The sequence below is a fragment of the Antechinus flavipes genome, chromosome 4, assembly GCF_016432865.1.
Source record: "Antechinus flavipes isolate AdamAnt ecotype Samford, QLD, Australia chromosome 4, AdamAnt_v2, whole genome shotgun sequence".
NCBI classification, from domain to species: domain Eukaryota; kingdom Metazoa; phylum Chordata; class Mammalia; order Dasyuromorphia; family Dasyuridae; genus Antechinus; species Antechinus flavipes.
Genome location: NC_067401.1, coordinates 204,841,492 through 204,861,361, shown reverse-complemented (window position 1 = coordinate 204,861,361; position 19,870 = coordinate 204,841,492). Strand labels below are relative to the sequence as shown.

General features: G+C 36.6%; 1 protein-coding gene across 1 annotated transcript in view; it reads left to right on the top strand.

Annotated features, from left to right (window-relative positions):
- TRERF1 (transcriptional regulating factor 1) overlaps positions 1–19,547 on the top strand; it is a 277,967-nt gene extending 258,420 nt beyond the window's left edge. Inside the window, 3 exon segments of the mRNA XM_051996971.1 lie at positions 5,165–5,365; positions 9,607–9,815; positions 16,009–19,547. Coding sequence (XP_051852931.1) covers positions 5,165–5,365; positions 9,607–9,815; positions 16,009–16,327 — 729 coding nt within the window. The 3' untranslated portion in view covers positions 16,328–19,547.
- The last annotated feature ends 323 nt before the right edge of the window (positions 19,548–19,870 follow it).

Below are 19,870 nucleotides of genomic sequence, written 5' to 3'. Positions count from 1 at the left end.
AAATGGAGTTGGACATGAATGGAAACAACTGAACGACAACAACTATGTGATACTTTTGAATTAAAATAACCCAGTAGTTAGAAAATGACTTTTCCTCTCAAGGAATCTAATGGTAACCTGGGGATAACAGGATATATTCACTTCAATCCAGTAGGCATTTATTAAACACCAATGACATGCCAGTCACTGTGCTAAGAGCCAGGGATTCAATTAATTAAAAGAAAGACATTCCCTGCCCTTAACAAGCTTGTAATCTAAAGACACAACATTCTATTACAGTTGAAGATTTAATTAACAATAAAACAACCAGAAGAGATTCAATCACAAGTCTGTAATTAATTGCTTTTTGAGGGTCAGCAAGGGCTTAATGTTTTTTTCTTCAAGGTTCTCACTTCCTAACACAATCCCAAATACACAGTAGGAGCATATTGTTGTTGATTTAATGGAAATGAATGGTACGAACCAGCTTGGCAGCTTTACTATAGTGGCAAAACCTCAGGAGATCTGAAATTAAATGTAATTCAACCACTGATCAAGTGTGTGACCTGAAATAAAGCCTGTGATCTCTCTGAGACTTATTAACATCTGCATAATTGGACTAGATAGGGTTTCTGAGACTCCTCTAACTCTAGCATTTTTCTGATTCTGTGAGTGCTTTATTTCCAGAAGGGAGTCAAATCATGAACAGTGTTAGATTCCTATTAAAGTCAGTATTTTCCTACTTATCCTGAAGCCTTTTAGATGGTGTCCAGCTGCAGCAGAGTTTGTATTTTTTGATGGTCAGAAATAGTTCTGATTTAAACCTAGGGAATAATGAAAGCATATCCTGCTGGATTGGGTCTGGAACTTGGGGCAGAAAGGCTGGGGTTCAAATCCTGCTTTGGATACTTAATGACTGGGTGACTCTGGAAAAGTCATCTTCTTTCCCTGTGCCTTATTTTCCTCATCTATAACATGAGAGATTTGGGCTCAGTGGCTTCCAAGTTTCCATTCAATTCTAAATCTGTTCTCCGGGGAGCCTGTGTTAGAGAGTGTCTGAGAAAACAGAGTACTGTTGAGGGAGGATAGTATATCATTGTTGACTTTGTAAAATCACCAGGGCCACATCATTCAACATTTATTAAGTGCCACTTTGTGCTAGGCACTGTGCTAAATACTGGGAATACAAAAAGAGGCAAAACATGGTCCCTGCCTTTAAGAAGATTCCAATCTAATGGGGGGAGACAATATTCAATAAACAGTCATTGAGTGTCTCTTATATTCCAAACGCTATACTCCAATTCTGGGGATACAAAAAGAAGCAAAAGAGCCCCAACCCTTAAGAAACTTTTAATCTAATGGGAGACTCAGTAGTCAGTAAACATTTATTGAGTGTGCTTATCTTGTGCCAGGCACTGTGCTAAGTGCTGAGAGTACAAAAAGAGATAAAACAAGGTCCCTACCCTTAAGGAGCTTCCAGTCTAAGGAGGGAAGCAACATTCAATTCAATAAACATTTATTAAATGCTTACAGTGTACCAGACACTATTCTTAAGTGCTTGGGAATACAAAAAGAGGCAAAAGAAAGTCTACCCATAAGAAGCTTACAATCTAATCTAAGGGAGGGGAGGAACCATCTTGCAAGCAAATATTTAGAAACTAAATGTATATATTTACAGACATAGGATATGAATATATCCTATATTTATAAATAAGATAAATAGGAATTAGTTAACAGAGGCAAGTCATTCGAATTTAGAGGGTTTGGATTGGGACTTTAAAAGAAGTCTATTGAGGCAGATGAGGTCAGGTTGGTGTGAAGGGATGAAGTGGGAATGTAGTATTTCTTTGCAGTCCCTTGGCTCCACTATAAGTTTTTGGTAATGAGGCAGTGCCAGAGGTATCCACACCCAAGTGGCCTGTGAACTTGAGGAAAACAAAACAGCTTATATATGAGATGACTCAAGTTTTCTGAAACTAGAAAATCCTGATTGACAGCCAGTAGAATAGGTAACTCAGGTCTTTTTTTTTTTATTTTGGGAAAAACACTACGTAAATCTTCTGAGAGTTGCTTAAGGAAAATGGAAATTCTTGGTTTGTAAAAGGCCCTCAGATTGGAGTCACAGCAGTATCTTCTAGAGAAGCAGCATGATGAGAGATTGGTGGGGTGGCTGCAGAGAGTTGCTCCCAGAGCCAACAAAGCCAAGTTCACTTCTTGCCTTTCCAACAACATCCCTGATGAATGAATGTGGATACAAGTTACTTATTCTTTTAGGGCTCTAGATTATAAGTATGAAATGTTCAGGCCAACCAAAGAAAAATGTAAATGGGAAATATTTAACAAATAAACTAAAATATAATATTAGAGGTAATATTAATTTGTGTACTTTTAAGTACACAATCTCTAGGGAGCCTTGTGTTAGACTTAATACTCCCCATTTTTATTTGATTTTGACTCCCCCTGCCATAGGAAAGCTACTGTAGACATTGTTGAGGAAATAAAGATCTATGTTGGTCAAGGGAGTTTTTTCATCCAAATATTTTTTATAGGAGTGAAATCTTTCCCCAAAACCTGTGTCTCCATCCTCTGAATGGTTCTGAATGGGTTAATGGGATGGGATTGGTACTGGCCCTGGGGAATTGCTATAGAGTGTTTGCCTTAAAAATAGCTGGGAAGGGTGATTTGGGTTGTACCTCCTTCTTCCCCCAGGTCAATGGCACACTTAGGAAGACACCTCTGGGTGGAGCAAAGGTAAGATTGTTTAGTAGGACATGAGAAGGGGAAAGGAGAGAAGGCAGTTAAATAATAGCCAGAAGTTGGAATGAGGAAAAGACCATGTTCTTTAAACCAAAACCATGTCGCAAATTGCTCTTTTCAATAGTTAACATTTTTCCAGATTAGAAAATACATATGGCTCCTCTTCAGGGACAGGTTTGATTTCTAGCAGATGACTTTCTTCTTTAGAATCACTTCCTTTTCAATTTGAGTATTTGGGAACACCCAAAAAGCTATCACATAGAGCTATCCCCCTTTCTTCTTCCCTTCAAAAGGCTGGGAGACCTGAGCTTCTGGGAGGCAGGAGAAAAAGACCAAATTAGCATTTTCTTTCCTTCCTCACACATTCAGAAGGTTGGAATGCAGAGAACCTGAGATAGCTTCTGGTAAGAATAAATGTAATATGAAGGAAGGAACACTGGACCTGGAATCATCAGGTCCCCTTTTCCCCCTCCCTCCCTTTTGTTTCAAGTTAGCTATAGAGCCTTATGTAAGTTATTTTTGCCTTACTGAGACTTGGTTATCTCACTTGTAAATTGGGTATAAGATAATTTGGACTATCTTCTTACAAAAGTTATTGGGATGATAAGGTGATAGAGTGCATGATCTAAAGATTCTACCCATAGATAGCACTGACATAAGACATTGGCAAGCCCCCTGCCAAGCTAGAAGGACTTTGAGAGGACAGCTCAAAGTGTCTGTCATTCAAAGGCTAGAAGATCCAAGACTAGAGCACATAATACAGTGTGAAAGCATGTACATGCCATATTTACTAGCCCCATGTGCTTTCTCTTTGACTCTGTCTCTTCTCCCTCTCTGTCTCTTCTCCCTCCTCTCTGTCTCTCTGTCTCTCTTTCTCTCTCTGTCTCTCTCTGTCTCTGTCTCTGTCTCTCTCTCTCTCCCCCCCCCCTTCCTTCCCTCCCTCCTTCTCCATTCCCCTTTCTCTCTAATCACTATCGCCACCTTGTGGTAATGTCATTTTAAAATAAAAGAAGGAAAAACTTCAAATACTTTAAAATTTCTTCCCTGTTCCTAAAAGACAGTGACTTGGGTAGAGTTATCCAGGAAACATTAGAAAAGTAAATTGGGCCTAAATCTTAATGTTTCACAGTTCCTTATTGTTTAGAACAAAACAGTGAAAGTCTTGGTAAATTGAAAGAGGGAATAGGAAATTAATTTCGAGTGAGAGAGAAATTGTGTTTATATTTAACATATTGTTTCCATTTTATATTTGAGGGTTTTGGTAGGGTTGGGAGAGGGTTTTTTAAATCTTTTTGTCTTGTCTGTCTTGGAAGTATAGTGTCTATTAATCCAGTCCTGTTACTGATGTGCATAAGAGATTTAACATGACTGGTTACCCCTTCCTTTAGGTAGTCTGGTAGCTTTCTATTCCTAGGAACTCATTATATTCGTTTTCAGTCTTAGTGTTGTCACCCACACTGTTTAGCCTACTACAGCTTAGAACTCCTGAACTAAACCAATCCACCACCCTCAGCTTCCCCTGTAGCAAAGCTTACAGGCAAAGCTCCACAGTAGGCTTGATATTTAAGGCATAAGTAGCAGGCAACTGCTGGCATGCCATTTACTAATTACATATCCACCCCCCATCGGGTTGGGAGGTACTGTAGAAGGCAAAAGCACTATATCCTTTAATATAGGAGAGATATAAGGTAGACCAGGAGGGAATGAGGAAATATCAGAAGTTTTTTTATTCTCTTTTCATTTGGTCCTTAGCTTTGTTTCCAGTGAGGGTCATTTACCATCTCTTTATTCCTCATACATCTTGGTATGGGGAAATATGGATCTTTGGGTTTTTTTTTTTTTTTGGAGGGTAGGATTGCTTTTTAAAAATTTTTGATTTCCAAATTCTGTCCCTCCCTAACTAATAAGAAGGCCACAAATAGGACATCCACCATACATATAACATAGGTTTTTATTGATTTTTTAAAATGTATTTTTAGTTTTTGAGTTCTAAATTCTTCCCTTTCTCTATTCCTGCTCCCACCCATTGAGAATACAAAACATATGAATATCTTCACAAATATGAAGAATACAGATTTTAGAATGAAAGAACTCAGGGACCTTTTATGATGCTTTTGTTGAACCAAATGGGAGAATCCAAAACTAAGGGCCTTTTTTCTCCCCCTGAAACATATCTGTGTTGATTACAAACCTGCCAAGAGTAGGTTACCCCCAACCCCCCAAGGAACCGAGAATAATCCCTTCCTTGACCTAAGGCCCCCAGACTAAAGGACCTAGATTTTTAGAACAGGACTTTGAGCTCCTGTGAAGGGCTGTGGGGGACATTCACTGTTTAGCATTCCTCCTTTTTTAAACACCTCTGTTCTGCTTCTTAATAAATATAACATTTCTTCCCCTTTCCCTGTTATCTTTGGCCTTTTGTGACTAGACAAGTGAAGAAGAGGAAGATATAGAAGATGATGATGACTTGGAAGAAGATAGGAAGTCCACAAAAGAAGATGATCCAGATGTGCAGAAATCACCAGATCCTCCCCCAATATCACTTGTGGCACCTGCAGACCTGCCAGCGCTTCAGAGTCTTACACCTTCCTCAGTCTCTTTTGTGTGTGAAATGCCAAACTGTGGTGCTGTAAGTATCTTTCATTGTTCACCCTCCATTGGGATGGGGATAGAGGGGAAAAGGGAAATGCTGATGGGCTTTAAATATAGGAGCTCCTGGAAAGATTTAGTGTGTAAATCACAGTTTTGCAGATGGGATCCTTGCAAGTGCCCACTGCTTCTCTGGATTGTTATTTTGTGGCGGTTTTAATTTCATTTGTGGTATATCTTCATATCTTCAGGGATCAGTGACTTCTGATCCTTGTTGTTCAGTTGTGCCCAATTCTTCATGATTTCATTTGGGGTTTTCTTGGTAAAGATAATGAGGTAGTTTGCCATTTCCTTTTGCAACTGATTTTACAGATGAGAAAACTGAGGCAAACAGGGTTATGTGACTTACTTGGGGCCACACAGATATAAATGTCTAAAGCTGGATTTGAATCTAGATCTTCCTAATTCCGGGTCTTGTGCTCTATCTTCTGTATCACCTAGCTATATACATTTAATTGGAATGGGGGGGAAATTAAAGAAAACTGGGAGAAAAAAACCTACCTTCTTTGTAAAGTATAATGTATATGTTGTATGTATATAACGTGTATGTGTGTATACACACACACATATGTATGAATACATATTCTATAAGTTAATGAGATGTCCTGTATATCATACTAGTTACATTCTTAGATACATATGTATGTACTGTGTGTGTGTGTGTGTGTGTGTATACACACACACACACACAATATGTATCATAATAAAATTATATATAATTTTATAAACAGTATACATATATGAGCATAGATATATGTTTATGTTGCATACATATGTGCAAGTATAAACATCCATACAATGTATATGTGTGCTTGTGTGTATGTGGGGTGGCTTGGGTGTATATATAGGAATATTCCTATATTCCTCAAAGTTTCAAATCCTGTTAATATGAAAATTTTTAAAAATTCAGACAGACCTAGTAGCAATATTCTTTGACGAAGCCTACCTTCTCCCCACCGGCATTCCCCCCCAAAAGAAGTCCCTTAACCTCTGTTTGCCTCAGTTCTTCATCTGTAAAATGGGGATGCATCAGAAAAAGAAATTGCAAAGCACAACAGAACAGTTTCAGGACTTCAGTTCAAATACACTATGCTTCTTCTTTAAGAGATTGGGTTAAAAAATTAAATAGATGCAAGATTGGAAGCAAAGACTAATAATAAAATTGTATTTGGTTTTATATACAGTATATATATATATATATATATATATATATATATATATATATATACACACATATACACATACATAGATGTGTGTTTATATTACATATATGTGTACAAATATATACATCAATACGGTTGTATATATGTTTTTGTGCGTATGTAGGTTGAGTGTGTATGTAGAAATATTCCTATATTCCTCAAAGTTTCAAATCCTGTTAATTTGAAATTTATTAAAATTGAGACTGACCTCTGGTGGCAATGTTCTTTGACCAGATCTTGTATTTGTTTTTATCATTCAGTGAATTGGAGAGCCCATAGAGATCTTTTGGGGTTCTGTGATTTGGTTCTGGGATGATGTCTTTAAATTTCTTTCTTTTTAAAAAAAATTAACTTTTATTAAAAACTTAATCCTGGGCACTGATAAAAACAACTATTTTTTAATAATTATTTACATTTAAATGAATTTCAATGCATAAAAATATTTTTCAGCCACTTATAAATCTTCATCAGGATTTTTTGGCCATTCATTTTTTTTTCCTTTTACTTGAATGTAATTATGGTGCATGTCATTCTTCTGACTCTGTTTTGTTTGCTTTGCGTTATTTCATACAGGTTTTCCAGAGTTTTTTATTTCTTATATTTGCTGTTATTAATTGCATTGTAATATATTGTTATGGGGGCAACTAGATGACACAGTGCATAGAGCTTGGAGTTAGAAGGACCTGAGTTCAAATGTGACCTCAGACATTTACTAGTGTGTGATCCTTAACTTAACTCTACCTCAATTTCCTCATTTGTAAAAGAAGCTAAAGAAGGAAATGGCAAACTATAAACTATTCTAGTATCTTTATCATCATCCCCTAATGGGGTCAGAAAGAGTTGGATACAACTAAAATAATTAAACAACAACAAATACACAATTGTTGGACATTAAGATTGTGTGTGTGCATACTAATATATATTTGATTGTATGATTATATATATGATACATGTGAAAGTCTAAGAAAAGTGAGCTCCTATATGTTTGTACACACATAACAAGTCTCAAAATAGAATTAGTTAAAGGATTTGATTATTTTTATGATGCTTGAGTATAACTAAATTGTTTTCTAGAAATATTGTTCATTTGTAAAGCAGCAACAAGTTTTCCTGTTCCTCCACAATCCCTTCAGCATTAAGTTTTGTTGCTTCTATTAATATTTTTACCAATTTGAGAGGTGTATTGTAGAACCTCAAATTATTAATTTGCATCTCTTTAATTACTAATACAGTTGAGCATTTTTTTCAAATGTTCATTAACAATTTGTATTTTGAAAATATCATTAGCTCATTAATATCCATTTTGGACTGAGAATTAACCCTGACTTTTTTATTATTTCCTTATCTTTACATTAAGATGTCAAATCTGTCATAAATGGTGTGGTTTTAAAATTCCAATCTTTGGTGTGTGTGTGTTTATGTGGGGGTAATTGGGCTTAAATTAAGTCACAGCTAGTGAGTGTTAAATATTTAAAGCTGAATTTGAATTTCAGTCTTTCTGAGTTCAGGGTCAGTGCACCATTATATCTGCACTCCCTTCCATCCAGTAGTGGAGGCTGAGGTTGACCTACCATTGGCTATGAGACAGTTGAGTGACCTACTTTTAAATCTAACCCAGGGGAATCAAATGAGATCAAGTGTGTAATGTACTTTGCAATCTTTAAAGCCCTCTTTAAATGAATTTTTAAAAAAGCATTTATTTCAGTGTTCATGTGCAAACTATGGGGGATATAAATACAAAAAACCCCGATAGTCTTTGCCTTTAAGAGCATATGTTCTTTTTTCCCAATCAGTAAATATTTATTAAGCACAGTGCCTAGCACTGTATTAAGCACTAGGGAACCAAAAAGGGGCAAAAGACAGTCCTTGCCCTCAAGAAGCTTACAATCTAATGTAATTTTAAAAAGAAAATTGTTCCTAGGCAATCCCAATAAACTTTGGATAAGAAATGCCATCTGCATCCAGAAAAAGAACTATGGAGATTGAATGTAAATCCATATATGCTTTGTTTATTTCTTTTTACTTTTTTCCCCTCTTCCATAGTTTTTCCCTTTTATTCTGATTTTTCTCTCTCAACATGATTCATAAAACAATATGTATTTTAAAAGAATGTCAAGTAAAATTTTTCCTGCATTCAAAAAAGAGAAAAAATATAAAAAAGAAAAAGAGAAAAAAGAGAAAAGAAAAGAAAGGGAATTCTGGTAACAAATATGCATAAATTAAAAAAACAAATTCCTACATTGGCTATTTACAAAAATATATGCATATCTCATTCTGTACACTAAGTATATTATCTCTGTCAGGAAGTTTAAGTGTTAAAAGAGCTTACATTCTATGGGGGGAGACAATATTCATAGGCAAGTGATAGCTAAGTGGGCACTTTGATATGGAAATTATAGGAATTGTTAGTGGAGCTATAGGGGAGTTGATTGGCATATATCTTCCAGCAGCAATGACTGGGTTAATTTGATCATGATTCTAGAGCTGAAAGCAAGGGATAGTGGCAGAGGGGAAAGATGGACAGGCAATAGGAAATAAAGTAAAGCACTGATGGTAGCTTGGCTGAAGATGTTGGCCAGGTAAGATGCAGTCCCCTAATCAGTTCAGCAGGCTTTTAAGGTAGAAATTTAAAAGATAAATGGCTTACAACCTCCTTGCCTTAGGAGAAGATGGAAAGTCTACATGTTTGGGGTTCAGCATAAAATAATAGGCCAAGAGAGGAAGTCACAGTGTTGTCAATAGGGTTCCAGGACAGAAGTTTGGAGCTGAAAGGGTTAGGACTTCTAAGGTGCTGTCTCAGGTCCTGACTCAGAGAAAAAGTGAGAAAGGAGAGAGCAAAGGTTTCTCAGCCCACTAAAAGAAAAGAAAATATTCTAGCTCTGTCCAAAACCTTGGTACTTCCCGATCTAAGAGTGTTCCTAGGAAATCCTGCATTTCCTTTCAATGTTAGCTATTATTTATCATCATCATCATTACTTTTGGAACTTTAGATGTCATGTACGGTCCCTTTCTTATCCAGGTGTTCAGCTCTCGGCAGGCACTGAATGGCCATGCCCGCATCCATGGTGGAACAAACCAGGTGGCCAAAGCCCGGTGCTCGGTTCCCCCTGCAAAACAGAAACAAGGTGCCCAGAGTGGGTATTGTTCCGTGAAGAGCTCACCAGCTCACAGCACAGCGAGTGGTGAGACCGACCCGACCACTGTCTTCCCCTGTAAGGAGTGTGGAAAGTAAGTAAGACCAAGATCAGTGGATTGAATCTACTTACTGTACTGGATTCCATTATTATTGCTTAGTATATCCCTAGGTTAAGAAGGTGGGTGTGGGGCAGTTAGATGGCACAGTGGCTAGAGTACTAGTCTTAGAGTCAGGAGGTCCTGAGTTCAAATCCAGCCTCAGAAACTTAATACCACTTAAGTGTGTGGCCTGGGCAACCACTTGCCCTAATTACCTCAAAAAACACAAAAGACCTAACCAACCAAACAAACTAACAAACCCACAAAGGTAAGTGCTTTCAGCCAGGAAAGAGGAAGGCTGAGTCAAACTCACATTTAAGGTCAGCAAATACTCTCTTTAAATTTTGTTTCTATAGTTTTTATTGATGCCATTTGTTGTTTTATTTACAGTCACCTTTAGATATAACCCTCCCTCTTTCCTTCTTCATACCCTAGCAAGCTATCCTATGTGACAAATATTCATAAAAAGAAATTAAAACAGCAATTCTGCAAAACCAACCAATACAAACTGTCTCTGATAGAATAGTCAGTATTCCACACCCCCATGTGATACAGAGTAGGATCAGAAAGTCCTGAATTCAAATCTAGGCTCCGATGCATGCCTGCATGATCCAGGAAAGCCATTTAACCTCTTTTTGCTTCAGTATAAAATGGAGATAATAACAGCTAGTACCTACTTTGTGAGGATTGTTGTGAGGATCAAATGGGGAATATTTGTAAAAAGGCTTAGTATGATAGTTGGCGTATGGTAGGTGCTGTAAAAATGCTCATTCCTTTGTCTGCCTCTGCATTAAAGAGGAGTTTCCTTATCTCAACACTTCTTCAGGTCATTATATTCTCCTTTGGTCATTATAATAGGTAAGGGGAACGTATAATTCACATTTACCAAGTACCCTGGCACTATAGGCCCCACCTTGAGAGTTTCAAAGGAGATAGTTTTAGGGTAAATGAAAAGGCATAGGGTGTTTTATTTGTAAGTAAACCCATTAATTTTTTACTCCCAAGAGACAGTGATATTTAAGAATAGAAATAGACCACAGAAGGCTTTTACATTGGTTCAAAGATATAATTATCATTATAAGATAAGAGCGATAGGTATATTTAAGGTTAATCTCTGACTTCTTGAGGTTGAAACCAAAAAGAACAATAATGTTCTTGGGTCAAATGGATTTTAAACTTGGTCCCAGGTAGCAATTTGGTATTACGTATACCCTAGAAGGTAAAGGAATCTTAATGATTTAGATTTGGTTCCAAGAGTGGAACCTCTTTAGTCAGAAGGTCAAAAGCAGCTAAAACTGACTCTACATTTGGCATGAGTAGGAAAATCACAGAACAGGACTTGAGCTTTCTCTTTCTCATTCATACTCCAATCCATCTATGTCTACTCAGGTCATCATATGTAACTTCATGAGAGTTAACCATGGTTACCAATCATATGAGCAAAAGGTCATATTATAGGTACTGTGATAACTATTCAAGGAAAGCACTTGACAATGAAATGGGGGTAAAGGCAGCATTATGGAGGTCAAGAGGCAAGGGGATAAATGTAGTAGAAATTATTAATTTCTTTATTCCACAGTCAGGATGGTGCCACTGTCTCCCAAGGAAGGCTCTTCTGTCCAATAAGACTAAAAAGTTTAAATCTATCTTTTCTTCCATGTGACATTACTTTGAATATGTGAAAGCATTTTTATGTTCTCTCTTTCCCACATTCTTCTGGTCTTGTGGTCAAATACCCCAGTTCTTTCAGCTAATCGTGGTGTATGGTTTCAGGGTCTTCATTATCTTTGCTGTCCTACCATAAATAATCTCCAGCTTATCAAGGTCTTTCCTAAAATATGGAATACAAAAGTGGTCACAGCAGAATAAAGTGTGTAGCCAAACTCTCTAGTCCCAGAGGGTATACTTCTCACTTAATACATCCTAAGGCATCTTTGATGACATCTCCCTCATTTGACTCATTAAGCTTACAGTTTTCTAAAAACTTCATTTTTTTTTTTACATAAACTTCTAACCCTGTGACCCCATGTCAAGTTTATTAATTTGGAAATAATATGTGCAACTTTACATTTGACCCATTAAATTTCTTTTTAAAATTGGTCTAATGTTTTAGTCTTTCAAGATCTTCTTGAATCCCAGTTTTGTCATTTAGTACGTTAGCTTCATTTCCCAGGTTGTATCATCTACAGATTTGATCATTCTGCTATCTATGCATTTATCTTAATTATTGATATAAATGGTAAACCAGGTAGGTTCAAGCTCACATCACTGGGGTACTCCACTAGACACCTATTAAGTTGAACCTTTGCCATTAATAATGGCACTTTAGTCCAGTTGATTGGCTGATCCCACCTACTTTTACTGGAGTCTAGCTATTTCTCCACGTTTTCTACAAGATTTGCAAGAGGCATTGTCAATTAGTTGCTAAAATCAAAGTCAACTAAACATTCCATATTTTGGAGAGCCGTCAACTAGCAATCCTATCCAAATAAATGAAGTTAGCCTGCTTTCTTTAATTATTTTTTATGTCAAAAAAAGTTGTTTATCATTTTCTTTCGTATCACTCACTTCTATATATAATCCCCTTACACAAATACACCTCCCTTGTAACAAGTAATTAAAAATCAACTGTTAGGATGAACATATGAAACATTTTGTTACCCATGAATTACAAATTCAAATGAATTATCAAAAAAAGGAATTATCAATTACATTCTGAGACCTAGATTATTCATTACAAATAAGAAGTTTGGCTTTCTATTAACACGATTTTCACTTATGTTATTGTAGTCATTGTGCATATTGTTTGTTCTTCAATATATTTTTCCAGTCAGGGTCAGTACATACAGGTCTTCCTTTTTCTCATAGCACATGATCTAATTTAATTAAAGACAGATAGATTGCTTTTGAATCCTTTCATTTGTGTCTGACTCTTTATGAGCCTATTTGGAGTGTTGGCAAAGATACTGGAGTGGTTTGCCATTTCCTTCTTCAGCTCATTTTACAGATGAGGAAACTGAGGCAAACAGAGTTAAGCAACTTGCCCAGGATTCACATAGCAAGTAAGTATCTCAGGCTGGATTTGAACTCATGAAGATGAGTCTTCCTGATTTCAAACCCAGTGCTCTATCTACTGCACTCAGAGTTTATAAGACCAGAGTTCAAATTCAGTCTTAAATATCTACCAGCTCTGTGACCTTCAGTAAATCATTAAGCTTATGTCTGCCTTGGTTTCCTTATCTATTAAACAATAATAATAATAACATCTACTACTTAAGTTTTTTGTGAGGATCAGATATAATAATATTTGTAAAGTGTTCTGCAAGCAGTAAAGCACTGTGTAAATGCTAGCTTTCATGACTAACTATGGCCTTTACTTTATAAAGTCTATTACTTTAAGAGACCAGATTTAATTCATCATCTCTGTAGCAAAAAAAAAGCCTGAAAGATAAGGGACAGGATTTCATTATGAGCTGTATCTAAAGTGGTAGCTGTCTTTGATAAAGTAAAGAATGTCCAAGAGAACTCTTAATATGAGTGCCTGTAGTACACTGGCAAAGACTCATAGTTGAGGCCTATTTTTTTCTCTAAAAGGAGCAAATGTCTTGATAGCTGGGGGTCTAGTCATCTTTTCTTTTTGAAGTATTTATTATAGTTAAAACAATAACAACAATAACCATAATAATTAATAATAATAATAATAATGGAGAGGCAATATCATGTAAAGAATAGCCATTTTAAAGTCAGGAAGACCTAGCTCTGTCACAAAGTCCAGATTTCAATACTTTGGGCAGGTCTCTGATGAGTTATAGTCTCAGTTAATGATCTGTGTCCATAGAGGGAATTTCCATACTGAGAAATTTCCCCACATTGTTAAAATCACAGGTCTGCTTCAAAACAATAGTTTGCAAAGTGTTCGAAGTGCTTTTACCTTCTTTTCTCATTTGAATCTTCCAGATCATTCTGGGAGGGAGGATCTATGGATTTCATTTTCTCTATCTTACAAATAAGGAAACTGAGGCTCAGAGAATATGTGGTCATATTGCTATTATCAGAAGCAATGTGATACTGGACATCAAATCTAGAACTCTCTCCATCCTATTGCCATCAATAAAGACCAAATAATCAAATAAACATACAAAAAATAAGGAATAAAATTTTATCTGGATCTCTTAATATTTAACAGAGTAGAGTCAAACACATGAACAGATAACAGACAAATGCATTCCGTCTGACCTCCTTTCATTTTTTCCTTTGTTTTTATCTTTTAGATAAATATGGAGTCAGTGTCTATATAATTCTGATATTGTTGATATCACATTAGCACCTTGAATCTCACCATATTTCTTTGTATTCATATTTACCCTTTTCTTAAAATGGCAGATATATAATGGCCTTGACTAGAATATTCTCTCTTCTTTTTCTCCTCTTAACTCTTTTTATCCTTCTAAATGGAGACAAAGGAGTTTTTAGTGGCACTGTCCAAAAAAACTTATTTTCGACCTTCAAGTGGTTGCATGAACTTCACTGTCTTTGATGTTACATTGTTACCACCATGTACCCTGAACATCTCTAACCACACTTCCCTGATTGCCAGCACATTTTCGTGCTACTATTATTATAGTGTCCATTGCTTTATCTACAAGGAAAGAAAGGACAGAAGACGCCATAATAATGAGGAGAATAGAAGGAGAAAGGGGAAAGGAAATATTTCAGAGCTCAGAATAATGGGCCTTTTAAGCACTCCCCCCATTACCACCACAAAGAAGTCCCTAAAGATCATCTCCATCCCATGAGGCATCTGCGGTAAAGTAGAAAGAGCTCTGGGTTGTAGAATCAATTCTTCCATTGACTACTCATGTGTCCCTAGAAATGCACAGAGCCTCTCTGGACTTGTCTCCTTCTTGGTGAAGGGAATAGTATTAGATTTCTAATATACCTCCTTTTAGCTCTAACTTCCAAGACTCTAAAGCAACACTTCAAGTACTGAATATTGGAAAAATCTAATCTTTAGAAACAAAAAAAATCTTTTCAAGAGTTTTATTGGTGCCTCTTCTTTTAATATCACCGTCTTTCTAAATTAACTCCCTACCTTACTCTTTTTGGCTATTCTGTCACAACAAAGAGAAAACAAGACACTGATCATACCCACAACACCAGCAACATGGAATATCAAAAAGAACATGGGATCTGAAGTCAGTAGACCACAGGTTCAAATTCAATCTCTGGTTCTTGAATCTCCAGTTTATATTCCAGCTTCCTTACTTTATAGATGAGGAAACCAAAATCTGGAGAGGTGCTTTGCCAAAGATCACAAAGGGAAGATGTTAGTATATATATGTCCTTTGATTCCCCAATCAGTATGTTTTCTGTTACATCATACAAGTTTTGTTTTTCTCATTTTTAAAAGATGGGGGTTGAACTAGATAGCCTCTGAGGTCCCATTCCTCCCTTCTGTAGATAGATTTAAGACCCTATAATAGATGCAGTTTTTTTCCCACAATTTCTTCTGCTTGGAGAATGGCTGGACAAGTTGTGGTATACAACTATGATGGAATACCATTATGTCATTAGAAATTATGAGCCAGGGGTAGTTTTGGAAAAAAATGGGAAGATGTATATGAACTGGTACAAAGTGAAGCAAGCAGAACCAGGAGAACATTATACACAGTAAAAATGAACAACTGTGGGGAAAAAAAATTTTTTTTAATGTTACCCAACTCCAGAGAGAGCATTGATGAACTCTGGATGCAGATTGAAGCATACTCTTTTCATTTATTTTATTTCTCTTGCTTTTTTTTTTTAATAACCTAACTGTTATATGCAAATATATTTTGTATGACTTCATGTATAATTAATATATTGCTTGTCTTAATGGTTGGGATGAAGGGTGGGAGAGAATTTATAACTCAAAATTTAGGGAAAAATTGTTAAATATATTGGATTATTTGCTGCTAGCAGAGAGGATGGAAAGAAGAGAGGGAAAAAATTTGGGACACAAGGTTTTGCAAAAGTGAATGTTGAAAATTATCTATGCATATGTTTTGAAAATAAAAAAGCCTTAATAATAAAAAAAATTATGTTAAAATATAAAGTATAATATTATTTTAAAAGAATCTTCCTTAGGAAAAAAACCTAATCTTTTCATGAACCTCATTAACCTCTCTTTGTGTCCTTTATCTTACAGGGTATTTTTCAAGATCAAAAGCCGTAATGCCCACATGAAGACACATAGACAACAGGAAGAGCAGCAGAGGCAAAAAGCCCAGAAAGCTGCAGTTGCTGCTGAAATGGCAGCTGCCATTGAGAGGACTACTGGGCCAGTGGGAGCTGGGTTGATTCCTCTGGACCATCTGGGTTTAATAAAACACGTGGAGGATGTCGACATTCTTGGTGACGATGTTGTCCAGGAATTGGGAGGTGTCATTGAAGAGACTGAAGTTGTGGACACAGACCTCCTCTTGGATGATGACACCACTCTTTTACAGGGTGACACAGAACTGTAAAGAATCCTATGTCCCTGAGAGACAATTCAGGCCCTTGGCATTCATCCTTAATGGTCAGGAATCTATGACTGCCTGCATTATTCTCAGCCATTTAAACTACCTGTTTTTAAAAGGAGTTCCTTTTATTCAGGTCCAGAAAAAAAAAAGAAAAAGAAAAATCTTTTATTTTTTTCCCTGTTTTTTTTTAAAAAGAAAAAAATTTGGGGGGGTGGGAGGGAAATAAATAATTGGCACAAATATCTTTAAGAAATGTTTCATCTGGGTTATGTTCTCATGAGTTCACTCCTGACAGCTCCTGAAGGTGGATCTGGTGTTGCATCTCCATTTTTCCCCCAGATGTTTTTCATAGGTAAGATCTTAAGTCTCAGGCATCAAGTGTACATTTTACCCAAAGCTTCTCATGTGTTTGGAGGGCACTATAGATTTAGGTTGGGGACTTAGGCCATGCTTCTCCAGGCAATGCGAGAATCTATATTCCATTGTCCCATTGCATCCTTGCAACTAGATGCAGTGGTAGTAAATTGGGCAAAATGGGCCCTTTTCTGTCATTGTTCCTTCATACACATCCTTGGATTAATTGAGCCAATGTGAATGAAGGTCCATCTTCACACTGCCTTTCTTGTAAATGGTGGTTCTCTTTATAGGAATCAAAGTGCTATGTATTCTCAGGCTTCTCTCCATCAGGGTTCTTAATAAGGCAGTAGTTTACCATTCCCCCAGGTGGGAGAACAGAGCTGATGCTTCTGTGGGTGGAGCCCACTTGGGATTAAAATGCTGCTTGTTAAGAGGGCCACATTTGGTGACCCTGACCTCACTAGTGACAGCTACTATGGTATTAGAAGAGGTGAAGGGGATCCCAGGCTACAAGCCTATTACAAGTGAGGTATACTGATATAGCAGGGTGGGAGTTCTTCCATTTGTGGGGAGGGAGAGTAGTGGACTTCCTAAGGTAAGGAATTGTCTTAGGAACAAGGCTTTTCTTTGTAGAACAAGGTAGCTGATAGGAGGTTCATAATCCTTTTAGTACCACTGTTCACACTCAACAGGGGAGCCCAAAACAAGACCTTGTGCCATTTAGAAGTACTGTGAAAACTCATTAGGATTTAGCTTGGACTCACAGATGCTAGACTGAAGTTTACCTCTGCACTAAATATGGGATGGGGAAGGGGTTTGCCAAGCCAAATATTGGCAATAAACAAGGGAAATGTTGAATGAAGAAGGTCCATGGTGATTCCACTATACCCCTTAAGCCACAATATGCTAGCATTCAGACCCGGAATATGTTTAGTATGAATGATGTACTAAAGTAATTTTTGGGGTTCTCTGAAGACATAGCTGGGCTCCCCCTTCCCTTGACCCTGACAGCAGTGTTACTGTGCATACTTGAAAGTAATAAATCTTTAATTCTTTTACAAGTAGTTTATATAGCTCAGATACTTTTCCACTTCAACTAAGACAGTCTTCCACTAGGGAAACTAGGGAGGTTCTACAATTGGGACCCAATCTGGTAGGAAATAGTGTTCTCACAGACAAACCACTGTAAAGTGAATGCCATGTGACTTTTTAAACCTTTTGGGAGACTAAAGGCCTTTTTCCTTCCCACCAATCTTCTTTCATCTTCTGTCTCTGAGGATCCTGATTCCTTGTGCTGATCTAGTAAGTGATGTGTCCCCATCAGTGACTTGCCATTGGATAGGATTAGAGGAGAAGTGAGGGATTTCAGAAGGGAAGAGCTTGACCACTTTTCATAATGGTCTTTCAACACTCTACAGGGAACATCTCTCCAGGAAAAGGCCAGCCCAGTATCTTTCATCACATAGGCTGCTTGGCGTATGTACTCCTGGCTCATGCACAAAAGCCCCAGAGCATAATGACAAAATTATAAGCAAATGAATAAATGAGCCTCATTTCAATCAATTGTCCTTTTTTTTTAAAAATGGAATTTCCTAGTTTCCCTCTCCCTCTGCTTAAAATATGTATAGTTGTATGTCATTCATTGTCATTTCAGATGGGTTTTGAGGTCTCAGATTTCATGCATCTTTTAAATGAACTTTTTTTTTTTTTGACATGTATTGAGGAATTTCTGGCAATCTCCCCCATGTTGTGAAACCATTACAGATCTATTCAACCCAAGATTTTCATGGTGTCATGAGTGTCATGGTTGGACCAACTGGTACCTCCAAGGCCAGTCTGTCCCTGGGTCATTAGAGCCCCAGGTTTAGTAGAATGGCTCTAAGGGTGGCCCTGCTTCTGGGTCCAAAGTCACAGCATCTCTGGGATCTGAAAATCTGTCAAACCTAAAAACATACAGAGCTTATAAAGATAGTGCATTCCTTCTACTCAGAGGATGACCCAGATGTCCCAGGTTTTCAACATTAAAGAGACAAAATTCAGAAGGCACAATTTTAACTTACCACCTAATTCCACATAATATTTACTTTAAATAACCAAAGAATTCTCCCCTTACAGATGGGCCCAATTCCCTATATCTGTTATTTCCTGATCATTTATACATAAAAGAATCAAATTCATATTAAAAGAATGCACTTACCTTTCTACTTTTACTTTTCATTAAGAAAAAATATATATATTCTGCCTGCATCAATTATCTTGTTTTGGCTTCTTCCCCTTACAAAAAAAGCAAACACTTTTCACTTAACGGTTAATGTCTTCAACAAGGTTGATGTTTACTCTCAGATGTTTTCACTAGTGAATCTAGTCCTCTTTGAGAAAGCTTGTACAGAAAAAGTTAACAGATATATTTTATGGAAAAAAAAGCCCATCTTATTTTCAGATATATTTAACTGCTGTTATATTTTATTAGCAGAAGGGTGTAAATATTTTCTAGGAGTTCTATTGTAAAGAAGAGTATTTTTGAAAAAAAAAGTTTAATGTATTAAAAAAGAAAACATTTTAAAGCTGTGGTTACGTTCGGTTCCTGTTATTACTTCCTGATGTTCTGTTCAACAGCTCGCTTGCATGCCTTCTCCTTGCTGGATGTAATTTATTCAGGTTTGTGCCATTTTTGAGTTTGATTTCATGATCTTTGGTGTGTTCGGCTGTATTTCCCCAGCATGCAGTATACTTGGTACATTGCCAAAGCGCTTTGTATGACATATTCATAGTATTTCCTTTTGTGATGTGTTGTGTTTGTGTGTGTGTGTTTTTTTAAAGAAAGAAAAAATAAAGAATTTTATGTCGCATTTCAGCCAAAACAGAACGGTGTTTTTTAGTGAATTTTATAATTACATTTTGCTAAAGATGTTCCTTGTTATTTTTCTGCTTTTGTTAAGGCAAGCCAAAATTCTTTTAAACGGCTATGGGTTTATTTTTATTTTTTTTTTTAACATTGAGGTTGGAAACCAAGCAAAGCTATATATAAACATCATATGTAACAAATAAAGATGCTTTACAGACTGATCCTTTAAGAAGATGCATTCCTTAAAAGGGTAGGGGTTATAGAATTTTTTTTTTAACCTAGAGACAAGTTTTTGCAATTTAAAAGAAATGACCATAGTACTTTCAGAGATGATACTCTTAAAA